Source organism: Solea senegalensis, linkage group LG21 (assembly GCF_019176455.1).
Source record: "Solea senegalensis isolate Sse05_10M linkage group LG21, IFAPA_SoseM_1, whole genome shotgun sequence".
NCBI lineage: Eukaryota > Metazoa > Chordata > Actinopteri > Pleuronectiformes > Soleidae > Solea > Solea senegalensis.
In genome coordinates this window covers 15,256,160-15,277,551 of record NC_058040.1, presented here as the reverse complement: position 1 = coordinate 15,277,551, position 21,392 = coordinate 15,256,160, and the positions used below count along the sequence as shown (strand labels likewise).

General features: G+C 40.1%; 2 protein-coding genes across 10 annotated transcripts in view; both read left to right on the top strand.

Moving 5' to 3' along the window:
• The window catches only part of tln1 (talin 1), a 48,314-nt gene extending 45,506 nt beyond the window's left edge, over window positions 1-2,808 (top strand). For all 6 annotated transcript variants that reach the window (XM_044011881.1, XM_044011882.1, XM_044011877.1 and 3 more), the window contains 2 exons: window positions 655-780; window positions 1,476-2,808. In XM_044011881.1, the coding sequence (XP_043867816.1) occupies window positions 655-780; window positions 1,476-1,610 (261 nt within the window). In that variant the 3' untranslated portion in view covers window positions 1,611-2,808. The remainder of the gene's footprint in view (window positions 1-654; window positions 781-1,475) is intronic.
• A 1,005-nt stretch (window positions 2,809-3,813) lies between these two features.
• On the top strand, window positions 3,814-20,686 carry LOC122758292 (tropomyosin beta chain). 4 transcript variants are annotated; one of them, XM_044012345.1, is made up of 9 exons: window positions 3,814-4,096; window positions 8,462-8,587; window positions 12,261-12,394; window positions 13,497-13,614; window positions 13,797-13,867; window positions 15,898-15,973; window positions 16,113-16,175; window positions 16,261-16,330; window positions 19,480-20,686. In XM_044012345.1, exons 1-9 carry the CDS (start codon window positions 3,983-3,985, stop codon window positions 19,560-19,562), a joined length of 855 nt encoding a protein of 284 aa, XP_043868280.1. In that variant the 5' UTR covers window positions 3,814-3,982; the 3' UTR covers window positions 19,563-20,686. The 4 variants fall into 4 exon arrangements, with proteins under 4 accessions (XP_043868280.1, XP_043868283.1, XP_043868279.1 ...); XM_044012348.1 differs by lacking the exon at window positions 15,898-15,973 and adding an exon at window positions 15,043-15,118; XM_044012344.1 differs by lacking the exon at window positions 19,480-20,686 and adding an exon at window positions 17,651-17,967.
• The last annotated feature ends 706 nt before the right edge of the window (window positions 20,687-21,392 follow it).

Genomic DNA, 21,392 nt, shown 5'->3' with positions numbered 1-21,392 from the left:
GGACTTTTCACAGGAGGCAGATTTATTCCCAATAAGATAATTTGCTTTCTCATCATCCTCCTCTTCCTCACATATACTTCACACACTGGTATAGTGAAAATATTATAAAGTTTTTTCAAAATTTGTATATACAACAGTAACAGTATTTCTGATTTTCCTCCAAGGACCACCAGAGGAAACTTGTGTACCACTGGGGGTCCACATACCACAGTTTGATAACATTGGATCTAAAAAAAAAAAGAATCAAGGAAAATAATTGATGACGTCATTTCCAACTGACAATTAGCTATATTGACATTAACAAAAGTCATGTTGCCAAAGCGACAAATAAATTTTACCAATGACTAAGCTCCATCCTCGTCCACAGACTGACCAATCACAGCAAGTCTCAGACGAGCTGAGAACTCCACGTAAACAGTAACTTTTCTCTCTTTTGTAAAGTTGTATGACTTGGATAACGCTGTATGTTCACTTTGCTAATGTTAGCTAAACAACAATTTCATTGTTTACGGGTCATAACGTTAGCTCAGAAGCTAATCGTGTCCCTGTTTTAACCTTTTACATTAACACACAGACAACCTGGTTTTGGTTCTGGTTCTGACCGATGAGTCTCTCTCTCTCTCTCTCTCTCCCTCTCTCCCTCTCTCCCCTCAGGCTGCCGGTAATGCGGTGAAGCGAGCGTCCGATAACCTGGTAAAAGCGGCCCAGAAGGCGGCGTTTGACGAACAGGACGCTCAGGCCGTTGTGGTCAAGAGCAAGATGGTGGGAGGCATAGCTCAGGTGAGTCCCCGAGAACACACACACCTGCAGGCGGGAAACTACAGACGTAAATACCGCATATACCTTTTAACATAAAATAAAACAAAGTAAAAACACATAATGCGTAAATAAAACTAAATGAAGCAGAGACAGTCAACTGTGAGGAGCTGATTTAGTGTTTGTTAAACTAAAGTAAAATTAACAGGAGGCTAGTTAGCTACTGAGATAGGAGGCTAGTTAGCTATTGACATAGGAAAGCTAGTTAATTACAGAGATAGGAGGCTAGTTATCTAGCTAGTTTTGAAATGTTCCGAGTTTACAAGAGTGGTGACGTTTTTCAGTGCAGTCGGGAGCCTGTGGAAGTATTTAATTGAAATTTTAGTCCTAACTTGTTTGTTTAGTTAATTATTTTCAGGAAATGTTTCCTAATTTCTCAGTTGTTCCCTATATATTAATTTTTTGCACCATGTTGGCATTATGCACATGCTAACTGTTATTATGGTTGCCTAACATTGCAACATTACCAGGTATGATCGCTAATTGAAAAGAAAAAAACCGAGCTGAGCCAAGTCGTGATAGAAGTGTATAATGAAAAAAGCATGACATTTGTCTGATACAGAGCTCAAACAAGTGTCTTGTTGTGTTTGTGTTAGCGTGGATGCCGTCTCAGTGTCAGTGGTGAATCAGTGAATCACATGCATTGTGTTGTGTTGCAGATTATGGCGGCTCAGGAGGAGATGCTGCGAAAAGAGCGGGAGCTGGTGGAGGCAAGGAAAAAGCTGGCCATGATCCGAAAGCAGCAGTACAAGTTCCTGCCATCAGAGCTGATGGACGAAGACCAAGAACAGTGAGAGAGTGTGTGTGTGTGTGTGTGTGTGTGTGTGCGTGCGAGGAAGCTTCAACCAGACATCAGGCAGATTGACTCCACATCATACAGATGTTTTTTTTTTTTATCTGTTTCTCTATTTAATTTTCAAAAATGACAATAACAATGATGATTAAATTGACTATTTGCGATATATATATATATCCTCGAGTCCTTTGATTATATACTGTATGATGTCAAACTCACCTTTCCATTTTGTTGCGAGTCTTTTAAAAAACAAGAGCTGCCAGTAATCTCTGCTTTCACTGAGTGCTTCTATGCAATCTAAGCATAATATATGCAAACACTCTATGCAGATGACAATGTGTTGTTGTTGTTTGTTTTTATCCATATCTTTATGAGGTGTATGGTTACATGTGATGTGACGATTCTCAGCACGACGGACTGTTTCAGGAGTAGTTTTTAAACTTTAGATTTTGGAGGAAGAAATTTTATAACTTTGCGATGGAACAAATCAGAGCGAGAAAATGTTATTTTTTTAAAAAAGACGTCTGAGCTATGAAATGTATTAATGATGTTTTCAGACATATCTGAATAAAAGATCTTTTTTGTTTTGTTTTTAGTATTTGGATTTAAGCAGCTACAGTATTGCCCGCCTGAAATAGATTACATTAGATTAGATTAGATTAGATTAGATTAGATGAGGGAGGTATTTGTGTAAAGATTATGAAGCCATATATTTAACTTCAGGAAGTTTGACATGGTATTGACCATATTTGGAGGTTAAGTGTTGTTGTCTCGCTGCAGTGGCGTTTTGTTTTTTCTAATGCAGTGCTTGTACTTCCTGTCTGATCAGGATTACTTACAGTCTAATTATAGTATAATTAAGTTGATGCTCACTCTTTGTTATATCACTGCTTATAAAAGTGCCTTATTCATCATGAAACTATAATGGGTGACACATTTATCTCTTTATGTTGCACTTCCTTCATTCAAACCTCATTTAAATCGTCTTCACTCTTTTCACGTCTGTATTTTTTTCCCGAGCAAACCGAACAGTATGTTTAATATTAAAAAGAAAAGACTGTAATCATTCTAATCTGTTTTTTGTTCACATTTCCTGATTTATTCGTGGTATCAGTGTAATGCTGGTGTGCGGCAGCGCCACCTCATGGGCACTGTGAGAGAGATTTATATTCAATAAAGTCAGTTTTACATTGAAACTCTTGACATCTGTGTTTTTCCAATTTCTTGTTTAGGCAAAATATGTCACTGCTTCTATAAAAACACCAGACAAAAGTTTATGCATTTATATTTCAGATAGATAGATATATATGGACTTTTTGGCTTGCTAGCCATGAAACGATCAAGCTAGCTTTGCGCTAAGGGGATTTCTAGCTAGCTAGCCATGAGACTGTCAAGCTGGCTTTGCATAGTTGTATGGGAAGGGAATTTTTAATGAGCTAGCCAGCTGTGAAACCATCAAGCTAGCTTTGCGTAGTTGTGCGGGAAAGGGACTTTTAATGAGCTAACCATGAAACTATCAAGCTAGCTTTGCGTAGCTGTGCGGCAAAGGAATTTCTAGCTAGCTAGCTAGCCATGAAACTATCAAGCTAGCTTTTACAGAATTGTGTGGGAAGGGAATTTTAGTGAGCTCGCTTTGCATTGTTGTGTGGGAAGGGAATTTTTCACCAGCTAGCCACGAAGATAGATAGATAGATAGATAGATAGATAGATAGATAGTCATCTTGGTCCTTTTGCTGCTGCAACAAGTGATATCTTCAGTATTCAGTACTCGATAAAGTACCACTTCTTAAACTGGTTTCTCTCATTATGTTATCGTTATTTAGTTTTTATTTAAGAGAGCTAATTAATGAGCATACGCATATAATGTTGTTAAACAGTTCACATAATCAAAAGGAGAGTAATATTGTGCTTTATATTCTGTGTGTGTGTGTTACCTCCTAAGGATGTTTTCTGTCATAAACACTGAACTTGTCAGGACCATTAGTCCTCGGTTCTGAGGAACTGGTTAAGTTTAGGGCTAATATTTGTATTGTTGTTAGGTTAAAGTTAATAATTACGGTTATTGTTAGGGATAACGTTATGTCCAGGCTGGCAGAATGACTGGAAGTCAATGCTTAGTCCGGTGTGTGTGTGTGTGTGTGTGTGTGTTGCTCCTCTCACTGCCTAAATATGGAAAAGGTCCCGCGCGCATCCTCACTGGGAGGGAAAAAAGTGAGGGGCTCGTGCGCCTAGGTTTCTATTCCGACCTGTCCTCGCGCCGCTCTCACAGGAGCCTCAGTCCAGAGCCGCCGTCCCTCCGTCTGTGTCCGGATCTGCCGAGTCCCTTTTACCCGCTGCTGCTGCTGCCGAGAGCCCCGAAAAACAGGAACCATGGAGGCCATCAAGAAGAAGATGCAGATGCTGAAGCTCGACAAGGAGAACGCGATTGACCGGGCAGAGCAGGCTGAGGTCGACAAGAAGGGAGCAGAGGACAAATGCAAACAGGTGGGTACCACTCCAACACCTCCATCACCTCCACACCTCCATCATCTCCTCATCTCCAAGTGTAGTGACCCAAACTCACAGGCAGAGAGGAAGTCTCTGTTTCTCTGTTTTAAAGTTTAACAAGCAAAACATTAAAAGTGAACACAAGAACATTAAAGTAACAGTAGTGATGGAGTTTGGCACCAGCAGGGGGCAGAAGCTCAGAGACCAAATAACTAAAATTACTTGAAACCTCAGAGCTAACAATGAGACATCACTTTATAATAACCATCATGGGTGAATACTTAGGTTAACCCTTCTGTTATCATTTAGCATGTGTACTTATAACTCCTACACTGTGTGACATCTAGAAAATTAAAAACAACTATAGACTGTCTGCCTTTCGCCCTATGTCAGCTGAGATTGGCGCCCTCGTGTGCAGGATAAAGTGGTAGAGGAAATAGAGCTTTGCATATACTCGTCATTACGTTAGCCCTCAGGACGACCGTCCAATCACAGATGAGCTTCACCAGCGCGTCACACGTTTGTGACGTCAGCTTTTCAGTACCATAATTCCTAAACACTTGAATAAGTGTCAGATTTGGAAAGGGAAAGTTATCTTAGAAAAACTCACTCATTGAACATTTTTTGACAATTCTACAGCCATAAAATCTAAATAAATCCAGGCGGCCTGATTATCATGATGGTCATAACAGGGTTAATCTGCAGGGTCCAGATTAGACAGGGTCTTTAACCTCCACTTCCGTCAAAAGTGGTGTCCCTCATGGTTTCATTTTAGGCCCACTGTTATTATTATCGAAACAGCTGTCGGATTTATTTATTTAAAATTTGTGTTAACTAGCTCTATGTTCTGACAGCTGTCATTGCTCTAGAGCAGCACTTCTCAAAAACCGTGAGGTGTCGGGGGGGCGTGAGAGGCAGAGCGGGACAACTCATACAGTGGTTTATACAGATAAATAAATAAATATTATCAGGTTCACAATTGTATTTCAATTCAGGGGGGGCGTGAAAACATTTCTGTCCTCTGGGGGGGGCATGACAGAAAATAATTGAGAACCACTGCTCTAGAGTGTTTGCTCAGTAGCATTGGTCTCACAGGTCTCAGGATTCTGAAAGTAAATCTAGAGGAATTTGGATTCTTCTTTATCCACAAACAGGTGGCCCTCTCCGCTTGTGAGGTTAGAATGTCCCCCCCCCACCAAACACATTTGTGAGGTGACATAGAAAGGGGGAGTGGAATGCTAAGCTAACATCAGCTACAGACAGGAAGTTGGTTTAAAATGTTAGCCCTCAAGATGATACCAGTGACAGCAGCTTTAAGTAATAATTCTGTTTCGTGTAGAAGAAACACACTGACAACGCTTTGTTAAGGTGGTTTTAAATTTGTCTTATTTTGTTAATATCACCAAAGTAAAAGTCCCAGTAAAGTGGATATAAAAGTCTGAACAAACACAGATAATCACTATACATGATGTGGACATGATATATTCAATCTGTTGTTTAGCTATATGTATTTATATGTATATATATATATATTATTTTCTGATAATATAATACACACTAATATAACACAATTTCATTCATTTCAATCAAAAAGAAAAGTTGCATTGTGTGAAATTTAGCAACTGACAAATCTTTTTTTATTTCCACCAACAACCTATATATCAACATCCTTACACTATTGAAGTGACTAATGTTCATCCATTTAAAAGTAAAACCTTTTTAAGGACTGAATCACCATGGTTCATGAACTTTAGATCAAATTACTTTGTATCAGTTTTTATTTTTGCTGACATTGACCTTTGAACATTTCTCTGAACGTTAATGATCCCCCAAAGAAAAAACTAAAAAATAAACCCAGCACACACAGATAAACATTTGAGAAGGTTCACCTGTGGTCAAAGTTCCAAGTGATCCCCTGGTGGCCTGGCGCCCTCTCAGATATGATGGTTGACCATGTCATCAACACAACACAAGGCTCAGTGCTGTCCATTCATCTTCTAAAAAGGATGTTCCCACCAGCCAAACTGCCTCTCAGTCACGTTTCATCAGGAAAGTGCAATTTAACCACTTAAATGAAGACATGAAGGTGATGACCACCATCTGCTAGAAAACCATTTTGGTAGAAGTTAAAGTCACCTTAAACAATACTACTGGAGTAAAGGTGTCTAAGGTTTACTAATCTAATGTTGTACTTGCGTGTAAAAGTAGTTTTAAGCTAAATATACTTGAGTATTAGCTTTTAAAAGTACAAGTTAATGTGCAGATTTTGAGTATGATGGTGCCACCTTAAACAAGGTTTACACACCTTGAGTTTTGGAATCCTATGTTAACATCTGTCATGCTCATGGAAACGTATCCATGGTGGTGCCTGTTTGACTTGTACATCAACTAATAGCTTCAAACTAGCTATCCTTCCCTTTTTGAAGTAACGAGGTGAAAACGTACCCAAGCAAAGTTCTACCAAAGTACATAATCGCCTTAATGTTTGACTCTAACTCTGAAGTGATTTGTCTCTCGTGATATGTTATGTCAAAAACAAATATAACCTGGGAGCTTTAAGTCACGTGGGAACGTAACATAAACACTGACTGATGCACCAATGGACATCAGGGTCGGGCGTGTTTGGCCACCTCCAGCTGTGAGCTGAAGATCACAAGGATTTTCCCTTCCTGACCTGCAGACTCTCCCCACTGTAATTTACGAGATCACATATCAACCTATAAATAGAAAGCAACTATTCCAACATGCAACTGTCCACATAGCATGTGTTCTGTTCCCAGTGGATCCCGTCCTGGATCTATGACAATGGCATCATAGTCTCCTCTCTCTCTTTCTCTGGGCGCCGAGTCTATTTCTGTGTGTGTTAGCTGCCTTCTCTGAATTGTTGCTGCACTCACACAGACAGTCAAGGCTGTTTGAGTTGATGGGAGGATCAGTACTGACCAGGGCTATTTGTGACCAGGAGGCCTTACATGGCTACTGGCTGAAAGAGAAGTGAGACAGAAAGGACATTTGTCCCGAGGACATGTCATTACAATTGTCTTTTTATAGTTTATGAAGCCGCTGTGGCTGAAATGGCCTTTGGAAATGAGTCACGGAGGAATCAAGTAAAATAAATAATCAGCAGGTTGAAGGTTCTCAACATTTTGTTGTAGCTAATCCAAGATTCTGGTGATTCCCTTGTGTATTTCACTTGGAATAATTTGACCATAAATTGTTTGTTTTGAAAGTAATCTAAATTGCAAAAAATGGCTTAATGGACCCCCTGGCAGTGTGCTACAAACCTCCAGGGTTCCCCGTACCTCCATTTGAGAACCACCGCCTTAAGAGATGTAACACGATTGGTTGTTCATACGGAAGATTTGCAATTTCATTTGTTGTGACACTCACAGGACGTGTAAACATGGCAGGAAAGCTTGTTAGCCAGTTAGTTAGCATTAATGTCACCATTCAGCAATAACCACAACCATTACTATTATATGAGTATAAATAACACTCATAGCATTTTATCTCAAGAGTAAAAGCGTTCCACCCATGATTGACCTCATTTTTAACTTTCTTCTGACTGCGTTGTCAGCATAAGAAATACCTCAAATTCACCAAAAACACAGACAATATTGGTTATAAAAAGGAGAAATGTCTAATGCTAACAACAACACAGTAACAGTAAATGTGGAAAAACAAATCATCCCACTATGAGACTCAGTTAAGTTACCGTTGACTGTAATGTTAGCTAGCTAGCTGCCTAGCTAACATTTTTCTGCCACATTTACAAAAATCCTGCGACTGAAACACACAAATCTACTTTGTGTAAGAAACAATTCTGATGTAATCTGTCAACATAGCAACAAACCATAGCTTATTCATATTTTGGAATGATGTAAGACACTTAACTCACAAGTGCTTAACGTTAGCCATATAGTGAAGCTAGATTTGCTGACTCATCCACTTTACGTGGTATTTGTTTTCATGGAAATTACTTGCGTCTCATGTCAACGTGTCCATAAGCAACAGTAGGACAGTATTGTGTGTACAACACAAAAAAAACTACAAATGTGTTTTATAAAAACAGCAGAAAGCACAGTTAATAGACGTGTTGATGATGCTAGGAGCAGCCATCTTGTATTCAGAGGGTGCAGCTTCTCCTAACATCAACTGTGTTTCAAAGACAGTGAAGTGAAGTTTAATTTAGTTGACTAATTTACAGCCAAAACATCAGCTAAAGGATGGGCTATAATATTGTTCATACACATTCACCTCGTCTTCTGCTTAGTTATTCCTAAAGAAAATGGCTTTTAAGTAATTGTATATAGAATCCATGGATGTGTTTGTGACATGTCCTGTTTGTGTGTTGGCGTGCAGCTGGAGGAAGAGCTGCTGGGTCTGCAGAAGAAGCTGAAAGGCGTGGAGGATGAGCTGGACAAATACTCCGAGTCGCTGAAGGACGCCCAGGAGAAACTGGAGCAGGCAGAGAAAAAGGCCACAGATGTGAGTTTGACCGTGTCCCCACAGTAACACACTGCAGCTCACTGTGCCCACTGCATTCACATATCACTGCTCAGTTCCCAGTCTAAAAATGCACCGGTCAGTCAAACGTCGTGTAATCAGCGCTGACCTTCGTGTCAGTGTCACTTAAAGACCAGGGCTGAATCTCAAGAGCGTCATCGCTGCTCCATTTGAAAAGTCAGCAGCACGGACGCTGTTAAACGAGACGTGTGCAGGATCAGATTCGACCAACAGATCATAAAACCTGTCAGCGCCTTCAGGCCAAAGCCTGTAAATATACTGCTGCTCCATTAACACACTGTGTGTTAATATTAAAGTGCGGTTTAGTCAAAGAACACTGCACTATAATGCAGCATGTCATGGAAAAGTATTAAAAGGATAGATAGATAAGTGTGTTTGAATGACGCACATTACACATTTTACGTATACCTTCAAGAACCCACATGAGATACATGGCTGCTGCTGTGGACACCATGAAAAACAGTGTATTATATTTAGGGTTCAAGCACAAGGTGTGTAGAACACTATTGAAACTGAAGGAGTTAGATAGTATAGATTATGTTTACTGCTTTATTTCGCCATTTCTGTCACTTTGTATACTGCTTATTCCCCCACACCAAATTCCATTAAGAAAATTGTCAATTTAACATCACAGCACACAGGAGTTCATGATCCACTGCTGCCTCCATCAGGAAGCTCAAACATGTTATTTAATGACTTTGGTGTTTTTAATCCGCCCTTCAGATTTACTTCAGTGACACAAACCTACCACACGAGGCAGCAGTAGACCAGCAGCTCCTGTTTCCCTGCAAGCTAAAAACGCTGGTTTTCTCGATGGAATTTGGTGTGGGGAAAAAACAGTTTACAAAGTTGAATTAATGACCTAAACAGAATTAAAAGGAAGGTGTTGTCATGGCTGTTTACATAAGATAAGGTCACGTTTTCAAGTTTCTGGGACCACCTTTATTCCATGGTGTTCCTAAGTAGAGTTTCTACTGTGTCAGAGATCATTTGTTTATGTCTGGACTCAGACTGAGCTCTGAAAAACCAGGACTTGTGAGTCATATGTAGAATTTTATGAGCAGTTACAGAAATGCAGGGTGGAGCGAGACACAGACAGAGACAGAGACGGGACCTTCCTGTGTGCAGCGGTGTTACCAAATATGGAAGAGAATCACGCAGATGTGTGAAATTGTTTATGATCGCTCGTCTTCACCCCAACATGACGCACACATTTATACCAAACATTCAAACATAGTCTAAACTCTTTTCTGTCTTTTAAATAGATGCAACATATTAATATGACATAACATTATTACTATTAATCAAAGTAGATTTCCTAAACATGTTTACACTTACTTTTTATATAGTTATTTGAGTATAATTAAGCTTAATATGCAGCTTACACAACATGATCCAAAGTGCAGGGTGTTGTTAATCATGCTATGAATTATAAGCATTAAAAATATGCACGGAGTGGACACAAGATACAAACTTGCAATTGTGGCGAATATTAGACGTGTGTATGGATGCATTAAAGCTGCCAGGAATAGAAAGAGCTGGAGTTTGAAGTATATGATATGAGTGAATGACGTTAGAGTGTCGGTGTCCTGCAGTGACCTAATGTAGAATATGTATGTCTGTCAATCCTCTTCCATGCCAAGTGCCGCTCGAGGCATCAAAAGTCCCTCCACCTGGTTCTGTCTGCCGCTACTTTCAGAATATGTAGGTATATCATAAATACTTACATATATCAAGTGTATTTACTCTCCTACAGAATATGTATGTATATCATAAATACTTACATATATCAAGTGTATTTACTCTCCTACAGAATATGTAGGTATATCATAAATACTTACATATATCAAGTGTATTTACTCTCCTACAGAATATGTAGGTATATCATAAATACTTACATATCTCAAGTGTATTTACTCTCCTACAGAATATGTAGGTATATCATAAATACTTACATATCTCAAGTGTATTTACTAGTAGTAGTAGTAGCAGTAGTAGTAGTAGAGGTAGTAGTAGCAGTAGCTGCTGTAGTAGTAGTAGCAGTAGTAGTAGCAGTGTGCAGTAGCAGCAGTAGTAGCAGTAGCAGCAGTAGCAGTAGTAGTAGCAGTAGTAGAGGTAGTAGTAGTAGTACTAGTAGAAGCAACAGTAGTAGCAGTAGTAATAGTAGTAGTAGCAGCAGTAGTAGTAGAGGTAGTAGTAGTAGTACTAGTAGAAGCAACAGCAGTAGCAGTATTAGAAGTAGTAGTAGGTAGTAAGAGGTAGTAGTAACAGTAGTAGTGGTAGTAGTAGTAGTAGTAGTAGAGGTAATAGTAGTAGAAGAGGTAGTAGTAGTAGTAGTAGCAGTAGTAATAGTAGTAGAGGTGGTAGTTGTTCAAAATAAGTCATAAGACAATAATTACATCATTATTATTATTAACATTATTATTTTGAAAATCGTGTCAGTCACATGATTCAGATCGGTTATTATTAGTAGTAGTAGTGTGAGGAGGAGGAGAAATGGTCTTATTCTTATCTTAAAATTCTTATTTTTCGAAGGCACCTGTAGTAGCTTTTATTTTGGAAAGCGAGTAACCGGGGGAAAAAAGAAAACCGTGCGTCGCACAGGTGATTCCGACCTCTGACTCCGTTGTTATGGCAACAGTACACACACACTCACAGCTGTGACAGACACGGCGGGCACAAGCGGAGCGGAGCGGAGCGTCGGCATCATGGCGTCGTTTATGTCCATAGACGCGGTAAGAAAGAAGATCCAGACGCTGCAGCAGGCGGCCTACGATGCGGAGGAGCGGGCCGAAGTGCTGCAGGAGGAGGCGGACATGGAACGGCAGGCCCGGGAGCGGGTAACACACACCGGAAACTGTGACGATTTATGAATGAAGTTCAACAAAGTTGAAACAGCCTTGAAATAAATAGAGTTCGTTTTAAACCTGAACTGAAAACTAAACTTTGATCAACCGGAAGTAGAATTAATTAGCTAAATGAACTCGCTTTACGAGAGCTAGCAATACACTAACTGACCAGTTTATTAGGTACACCTTTCAACCGCTTGTTAATGCAAATATCTAATCGACAAATCACATGACAGCAACTTAACACATTTAGACATGTAAACATGGTCCAAAGGAACAATAAAGTTGTCTGTTTTAATTGATTTGGTAAATGAATGACTGTTTAAAGCCCAAACTGAGGCCCTCCTGCAATAGCACTGCTGTAGCCTTGAGACAAACCAGATTTCAAAAAAGCAGACTCCAGTTGCAGATTTACCTGCCGTCCACAATGCCATGATGTTCCCAAAAAGTCCCAAAAACAGAGGTTTGAAAATGCTGCGGGCTCTGTTTTGATTTGAAAAGTGCATTTTTATTCTGGATGAGCAGAAAGTGAGACCTTTGTTCCAACATTACACCTTTGTTCATTAGTAGCAGTTACTGAAATGAAGCAAACAACTCTGTGTGCTTTGTAATCTGAAAATACTGTTGTCATTGTAGTCTGGATGAAGCTCCTACAGTGACATACAAATAAACCCCCACAAATTCACTATAATTACTTTATTAACTGTGTATGATTCCCTTCCACGTTTCATTGACAATATTCCCACATGAACAGTTTTGGACGCTCTGCTCTCGTTGTCCCACAGGCCGAGGCAGAGGTGGCGTCTCTGAACAGGCGCATCCAGCTGGTGGAGGAGGAGTTGGACAGAGCTCAGGAGAGACTGGCCACTGCTCTGCAGAAGCTGGAGGAGGCGGAGAAAGCAGCAGACGAGAGTGAGAGGTGAGAGCTTTGCCCAGCTGTCTCGTTTCTCCGTGTTTTAATCCTCCTCACATCTGATGAGAGGAAGAAGCTGCAACAAAACATAACAGTGTCTTCAGGAGTCGGCTGAGAGGTTTCTGAAGTTCTGAGAAGTTCTGAGAAGTTCTTGAGAACTTAAGAAACCCTCTTTAATGAGAACGTCCAGGTTCCTACAGCTCACTACTGAAGATTACTATGCCCTGGAGAAACTTCACAGCACTTGACCCACTGAGAGTTTAGCTGCAGTGTTGGATAATACCACTGGGGGGCACACTTTTCACAAGTGACCTGTAACTCTGTATGAGGTGAAACACAGTCCTACCTTCTGTGGTTTGCTGCATGTTTGTCAGTTTGAAATCATGTGAATCAGAACAAGTTTTCACAGGTTAAGAAATATATAAACATAATTTTAACTGAATTATTAAAGGAAGAGTTCAAATTTTGAAGTGTTGTTACATGAGGTTCTTTATGTGACTTCACTGTGTGAGAGATGACTGCCAGCGTCAGCTTATTTCTACAACACCTTAAGAATGTGTCTGTTGCTCAATGTCACTGTAAATCAGCCTTTTCAAACAGGAAATCCACGTGTCTCTGTCACTCTGAGTGTAAATCACTCCCTCTACAGCACCAAAGCCCATACAGAAATTCACAAATTTGACATCACAGCAGACAATAGTTGTTGATCCACTGCTGCCTCCATGTTTAAGTTCAAATGTGTTATTCTGTGACTTCTATGTGTGAAACCCCTCAGTCAGATCTGCTCCAGTGACACAAAGCCAGGTTTTAAAAAGTGACACAAAAGTTAGTTTCCTCTTGGTCTAGTTTCAAAATGTGCCTTTATTTTTATCAGAGATCTCAAACAACAGAAATTAAAATATCAAAAAAAGCTCTAAACTCACTGGATCTCTCACTTCCCATAATGCAACAGGCAGCAAATGAGGCTCTTAATAAACAAACTCCTATCCCAGAGGTTGAAGGAACTAGATTCAGATTTAGATGAAGCACAGTTGTGACTGATGTGGGTTAATGTGCAGTTACATTGATGGATTGATTGATTAACTGATTGATTGATCTGCTCCTTCAGAGGAATGAAGGTCATAGAGAACAGAGCGACCAAGGACGAGGAGAAGATGGAGATCCAGGAGATGCAGCTGAAGGAGGCCAAACACATCGCTGAGGAGGCCGACCGCAAATATGAGGAAGTGCGTGTGTTTCGCACACCGTGACGTCCCGTCATCCATATCCATGCTACACAAACCACAACTACACACACACATGCTGTGACCCTGATTTTAGTCAGTTAAATGTCTCACAGGTTGAATTTAAATGATATATTTATACATTTGAAGTCTTAATGCTGCGCTGACTGTGTGTGTGCGTGCAGGTCGCACGTAAGCTGGTGATCCTTGAGGGCGACCTGGAGCGATCAGAGGAGCGAGCTGAGGTGGCTGAGGCGTAAGTCAACACCCGCACCACGACAAACTCACACCGGCATCTGCATTATTCATGATGTCACAACAGAGATCATGTGATCACCGCTATGACAACATGGTCGTCTCACACTTTCACTTGACAAAGAGGAACTTCTTACTGTACAATAATAGAATGTCAACAAAGACTCAAGAGTGAATTATAATTGACATTTTTATATTAGATATTTTGCGGGAGTTTTTATGCGTTTACCTTGAAGATACTCCATTATTTATGCCGTGCAAACAGTTGATCTGCAATTTCATTGCACTGGACTTTTCTATTATATTATATCGTATTATATTTTATGGATCATTTACGGATAATATATATTTATAAAGTTAAATCAAACAAAGAGTCAAAAACTAAAATATCTCGGTTATCGCCAGAGACACCGCAATACAAGATTATCACGATATTTAAGTCATGAAACTTAAGTCACAATATGATATTATCACAATATTTAAGTCACAATACAAGATTATCACAATATTTAAGTCACGATGTAAGAATATCACAATATTTAAGTCACAATCAGATATTATCACTATATTTAAGTCATGAAACTTAAGTCACAATATGATATTATCGGGATGTTTAAGTCACGTTATTTAAATCACAATGCAAGATTATCATGATATTTAAGTCACAGTACAAGATTATCACGATACAAGAGTATCACTATATTTAAGTCATGAAACTTAAGTCACAATATGATATTATCGTGGTATTTCACGATGCAAGATTATCACAATATCTAAATCACAATAGAGATTATCACGATACAAGATTATCATGCTATTTGAGTATTTGCGAAGTATACTAAATATTGCGATACACTCACACAACAGCTCTAGTGAGGGTGAGCACTTGGCACCATCTAGTTGACAATTTATTTATTTTTATGATAATCCAGAAAAGGTTTAACATTTATTGGTAACATCAGTTTAAAGATTATATGCTTTTTTTTGATAATTTGTGTAAATATCTCAATATTTCCCCCGCCCACGCGTCACACACAAACCTGCATGTGTGTGTGTTTTTTATCAAACGCATGTGTGACCACACAACCGCCGCCTGCATGTTTAACGGCTGCTCCGCCCACTGCCACCACTCCCTGCTGCTGCTGCTGTCGCCGCCCTGGTGGACGAACCCTGCAGGCGAGGGCGGGATCTGAAGGAGGAGCTCAAACTGATGGACCACAATTTGAAGTCCATGATGTGCGGAGAAGAAGAGGTACTGACCGCACGGCCTCCGCTGACCTTCGACCTCTCAGCTCTCTCTCCGTCTGTTTTCTCTCACTTTGCCTTTGTTGCAGTGATGCAGACAATCACTAACGTCGTGTTAGTTGACTTTTAACCTCCAGTGTTTTCTGTGCTTTCTGATGAGTGTTTTGGGCAGTAGTGTGGACGTAACCATGGAAACATGTTGACTTTTCCCTCAGACGGAGTTGTCACTGCTGGTTCTGCACCTGAAACCTGATTTGTGTGAAGCCAGCGGCTACTTCCTGTCAAAACATTTTGTGGCAGTTTCAGGGATTTAAGATAATATAATGTAATACGAGGTTTTTAGTAGAGACTATCAGATGTTTTATGTTGTCTTCTGTTTTAGTAGTAGCTGCACTTTGCACATGAACAAATCCGATTGTACCAGAAACCTGATTCATTGTTAACATGCGCAACGTGTGGCTACTTCTGGGGATTTTAAATAAAAATAATGTTTAAGTAACTGTTTTTAAAAACAGAAGGGACATAGGGGCTTCAAAATAAGAGCCCCTGACTTCAGCTTTTCACTACTTCCCGTTGTTTGTAGTTATTCTTAAAAGATAATATAAAAACGTGTGTTTTATTTTATGTTTTAGTCGTGGTCTACAGCGTCAGAGGTGACAGGAAGTAGCTTCTGACAGATCAGGTAGTGACAAGCGTCACGGTTTGATTTCTTCTTCTGTTCTACTTTTCAAATCGCTGCTCTTTTCTTCTTCTCCTTCTTCTTTTCCCCTTTCTTACGTTGCTCAGTAAATCAGGTGACCTTGAGGAAGAGTTGAAAAATGTCACCAACAACTTGAAGTCACTGGAAGCCCAGGCTGAGAAGGTACAGTAGGAGCTGAAGGAACCGACCACCAACACAGACTGTGCTTTCTCTACAGATACATGTGTTTGTGTCTCTCAAGCAGCCACAGGTGTGTTTTAATGGTGCTGTGTGTGTGTGTGTGTGTGTGTGTGTGTTACAGTACTCGCAGAAGGAGGACAAATACGAGGAGGAAATCAGAGTTCTCACAGACAAACTGAAAGAGGTGAGAACTGAGTGGCAACACGTGTGTGCGTTTCACACCCGCTGTGCACTGACACCGACTGTGCTGTGGTCGCTTTGTGTCGCAGGCTGAGACTCGTGCTGAGTTTGCAGAGAGATCTGTGGCCAAGCTGGAGAAGACCATCGACGACCTGGAAGGTAACGTTCATCATCGCCTACACGTCCGCTCAGCAGCGTCCGGTGACCAACAGCAGAGCCGAGGCATAAGTAGACTAAGCAGGGAGAGGTTTTTTGGTGGTTTGATCTCTTTGCGCACATTAGTCATTTTACTAGTTTAATTCCAGTTCTCACTTTGGGTACGAAAGTGCAAATTAATACTAGGCTACTTTTGTGATTTTACTGCCCTATAAGGTTAAAAAGTAAGTAAGAAAAACTATAATTGATTCAATTTATTGTGTAACATTTGCATCAATAATAATCAAGCAGCGGCTACTCCAAGCCCTGACTTACTCACCACTCTGGACACCAATCTGAAAACATCTTAGTCATCTCGGGTCATCAGCTGTCGGTGACTTCTTAGCCAAGACTTATTATCTACATCACAAACAGAACTTGTCCTTTTAAAATCCTTATCGTTGTCAGTTTTAAAACAAGTTTCATCCACACAAACATTTGCCAGGCCTGTATGTGGCGCTATAATCCTGCTTCAGAAACTCACCAAAACACTGCATTCAACTAAGAAGACGTAGATAGCAAAGATAGTAAGAGAGAGCACCAAAATAACCGGCCACAACCGTTCCAGCCCCCTTCCCTTCTGGTACGAGAGTTAAATGGCACGTTATGTCTATGGCTCCACCCACGACAGTCAGCTGATCGGGGCGACAGAAAAACGCGATTGCTGTAAATGTCGAGGCAAATGTCCTCCATTGTTCGATTGATTCGATATCGTCGCTCTTTGTTGTCACGATACCAGATCACCAGATCCACCGCTCCAGACCGCACTGTACCATGATGGAAACACGGCCTATGACATCATCGTGAGCCCAAAGTAGCGTTTTGTTTGTATACAGACAAAAATGAAACGGTGGTTTTCCCACTCTGGGACCCGCTTTCAAGGAATAGAGTTTCAGTGCTTCCAAAATGTCAGTTCCGTGTGATAAAAACCTGATATGATAAGAAACACTTAAGCAGATTCTCCTGTGACAAAAAAAATCTAGATATTCGGCCACTAAAACGACCCTTCAGACAGGTTTCTAATCTACAGAGGTTAAATTCCTGGATTATTCCACCAAAAATGGCTAAAATCTCTCCTGGCAGCCATGGATATATGGTATAGGGGGCGCTCACAGCACAATCAGACAATCATATAACCACGTTTCATAAATCTGGACTAGCTCTTTTACCCCAGGTGTGAACTGACTTGTTCTCTCTGAACTTTTCCTTTTTCTGAATCTTGTTCCTTTGTCTCACTTCTTCTGCCGTCTGTCCCCGTCTCTGTGTGTGTGCGTGTCCCCACAGACGAGGTGTACGCTCAGAAGCTGAAGGGCAAGGCTCTCAGCGAGGAGCTGGACCTGGCGCTCAACGACATGACCATGGTGTAGACGCTCACTCGCTCGCTCGCTGTCTCACTTCACTTCCTGTCTGCTCTTCCTTCCTTCCTGTTCATCGGTTCTTTGTTTATGTTTTTTCGTTCCACAGAGGTAGGCGGGGTCAGACGATGCTTAAAGATGTAACGTCTGACTCTGCCCATCCTTGCTGGGTAAGCTATGTCTGTGTTTCTACAGAGGGCGGAGTCTCATGTCTTCTCTGTAATAAATGGATCAGAGCTCTCTGGACTTTTCTGTCTCCGTCCTGTTTTTCTTTCTGTCTGTTTTTCTTGTCTCCACGCTGGCGACACCTAGTGGGAGGTTTTCAGGTTGTTTGTGTGTGTGTGTGTGTCCCACTTTTATGGTCACGACATTTCAGGACGGCCTCAAAGATCTGATTAGCCTTTGTTGTTCATGGGTCGAGGCGACGTTCGGGTTTGATCTGGTCAGTGGAGCACCTCAGAAACATCCTGGTGAAATTCACCATGTTCACGTTCACTTGGACTGAGTAGGATAAAAGTCAGGAGTCATAGTAATGTACCGTAATGTAATACATACATCAACAGCATCTGTAGAAAATGTTGTTTTGTCTATTCAAAATGTTCACTTGGACTCAAGGATAACTTGATTCAAATTTGGTGGTCAACGTTTGCCGTTTGAACGCGATATGTCAGGAAGTCCAGGAAGGAAGGAATCCTTTCCACTTCACTTGGACTCAAGGATGACATGTTTTAAATGAGGTGGTTAAAAGTCAATGTAACCTCAGAAAAGCCAACAGGAACCTAATGAATGAATCCTTTTTTATTGTGAATACAGTTTGTCAGGCACGTCTTGAGGAAATTTCTTCTAATTTGGTGCAAACGTTCACTTGGACTCAATCATGAACAAAGAGATTTTTAGTAGTCAAAGGTCAAAAGTCATGGTTACAGTGACCATGTGTTTGATGGCATTTGATGGTTTGATCTGACAGCTCATCACAGCTGTCAAACATGTTCACTTGGACTGAGGTCTCTGTGGTCCAAGAAATCCTTAATTCTGTCACAAACATTCACTTGGATTCAAAGACTATTTAGATTTGGGTGGTCATAGTTCAAGGTTGCTGTGACCTCACAACCCATGTGTTTATTCTCCTGAATTCAGTGTCTTAGGAATTAGGAATATTAAGGGAATTCCTTTTAATTTGGTGCAAACGTTCACTTGGACTCAATCATGAACAGAAGAGATTTTTAGTGGTTAAAGGTCAAAAGATATACTAACATTTGAACATTTCATTACATTATGTCAAACATGTTCACTTGGACTGCAGGATGATTTTAATTTGGTGGTCAAATGCCACTGCTTTTATTTATTTATTACTTGTTTTGCCTCGTGAACGTGATTTTTCAGTATTTGGCACAAATGTTCTCTCGGACTCAAACATGACCTGATTTGATTCGCCTCACAAACAAAATATTTGACTTCTCTAACGTTAAGAACCAGTTTGAGCGATTTAGTGACATCTAGTGGTCAAGTTATATATTGCAACCAACTGCATACTTTTGCAAACGAACATGGTGATAATTAATGAATGAAAACATACATATAGATCGCTTTCAGTTCCTTTGAAGTCAACAGACAAATGTTATACGAGGCTGGAAATGAGTAAACATCTTGTTTTTTTGTGTTTGAGAAAATGACGTAAAGGTAGGTATCGGATAATCTCTGTGAAAAGGAGACGTAGAGATGACGTCTCACCTGTGTGACGATGTGTTTCCTCCGCAGAGAATCTGGCCCAGGCCAAAGAGGAGAACCTGGACATGCACCAGGTGTTGGACCAAACTCTTCAGGAGCTCAACAATCTATAGAGACACATACAGACCTGACTGAGCACAACAACAAAGGAAACACAATTTAAAAACAAATATAAAAGTTTTCTTTATAAACTCCCAGCATTCATACAGTAGATATACAGTTAGTGTAAAATCAGTTTAAAACACTCAAACTAAACATCGTAGAAACACCGAAAACAACAAAACCTCAACGACCAGTAGAACAAACTAATATTTGTTGCCTTTAAATGGTGTTTATGAGAGTTTACCGCCTTTACCGCCGTCGCGTTGTCATGTTTTCAAAGGTGGATAGTACGTTGATTTGTGTGTATGTTTAATTTCTACGAGGAAAGCAACGGTGTTCTCTCACGACTTCACCATTTCAACGCCAAGTAGATCGCAGACAAAAATCCAGAAAACGTCATCAATTGACCAAGTAATTTCAGGTTTTTTAAGTGTAAAATAGTGAATTTTTGTTGCTTTAATTGAAAATATGGTGTAAACATTTGAATAAAGTTATTTATAACAAGTAAAAATAAGTGATAATAAATGTAAATTTACTATGTTTGACAGTACATTGGCAAGGCAACTGTGTTTGTATAGCAGTATTCATACACAAGGCAACTCAAAGTTGAGATTTACAAAGCATAGAAATACACAAGAATAAAATTAGAAATTAAAAGAGTCATTAAAATCATGAGAGACAAAAGTGATTTGCCATAAAAAAAATGTGCATTTTAAAGACAAGAATGAATCAATAACTAAGATGATTATTTAAGAATTTAAGAAAAAGGCCTGATTTAAATAAGAGTGACAGTCTGAGCTCAGACCTCAGGTGTTCAGGAGCAGAAGAACTGAACGCTGCTTCACTTTGTTTGGTTCTGCATGTGGGAAACACTCTGTAAACTTGGGGCTCTGGATGCTTCATAGGGAACTAATAAGTCTTTACATTTTCAAATCTATCCTTTGACTCACGGGAAGCCAGTGTTCTCTACACTGGCTTCCTGAGGACTGGTCTGGCGTGATTAGTCAGGTTGTAAACACCATTTAAAGGCAGCTGTGTTGAAAGTTGACATGAATGATGTGCTGGGAGCTGTAACCTTGATTTTAACATGGAAGAAAAAATCTTTCTGAAATAATAAACTTCATTCCAACATGTATTTATTGATGTGAGTTTTTGTTGTTGTGCATATATCACTGCTTCAGGCGATGGTAACACGGACACAGATACTGTATCTGTGATGAAACGATGAGGACGGTCAGACTGCAGTTCTCACATAAGTGCTAATAATAAATGAGGAGTGAACGGGTTTCACTTCCTCTCTTCGGTCTGTCGGTCGGTACACCGTGTTCACTGCAAGAAGAGGAAGATGAGCAAAAAAAACCAGTGCAGCAAAAGTTTGGTTGGTTTTTACTCATTTGAATTTAACCAAAATGTATTTTTAAATAATCACAACTTTGGCGAAGTTTGTTAGTTCATCAAAGACGACATAAATGCGATTCCACGGCCAAACATATGGTGGCAGTAATGCAAAAAGACGTCACCCACCCAAGTTCACGCGTTCCAGTTGGGAAGTTGGGAAAAAAATATGGACGCAAACATATATATTGCAACCAACTGAATACTTTTGCAAACGAACATGGTGGCTAGCCATTTTTTTAGTGATATCAGTCAATAACAACGCTCTCTACGTTTGGGCACGCAAACAACATAACAACAGAACAATACTGTGTGTACGACTGATTTACTGTGTAACAAATACGACACAAGTGAAACCTACCTTAAAGGGATACTTAAAAGTATGTAAAAGTACAAGTATTTTACCAGAAAAATTACATTTACATGTCAGTACATGACATTTTCTT

Excerpts from the sequence above, each read along its gene's own strand:
- LOC122758292 (XM_044012345.1), top strand. The coding sequence starts at position 3,983 with ATGGAGGCCATCAAGAAGAAGATGCAGATGCTGAAGCTCGACAAGGAG. Across the intron at positions 8,588-12,260 it reads CAGAGAAAAAGGCCACAGAT|GCCGAGGCAGAGGTGGCGTC; the intron begins GTGAGTTTGACC and ends GTTGTCCCACAG. Across the intron at positions 13,615-13,796 it reads CCGACCGCAAATATGAGGAA|GTCGCACGTAAGCTGGTGAT; the intron begins GTGCGTGTGTTT and ends GTGTGCGTGCAG.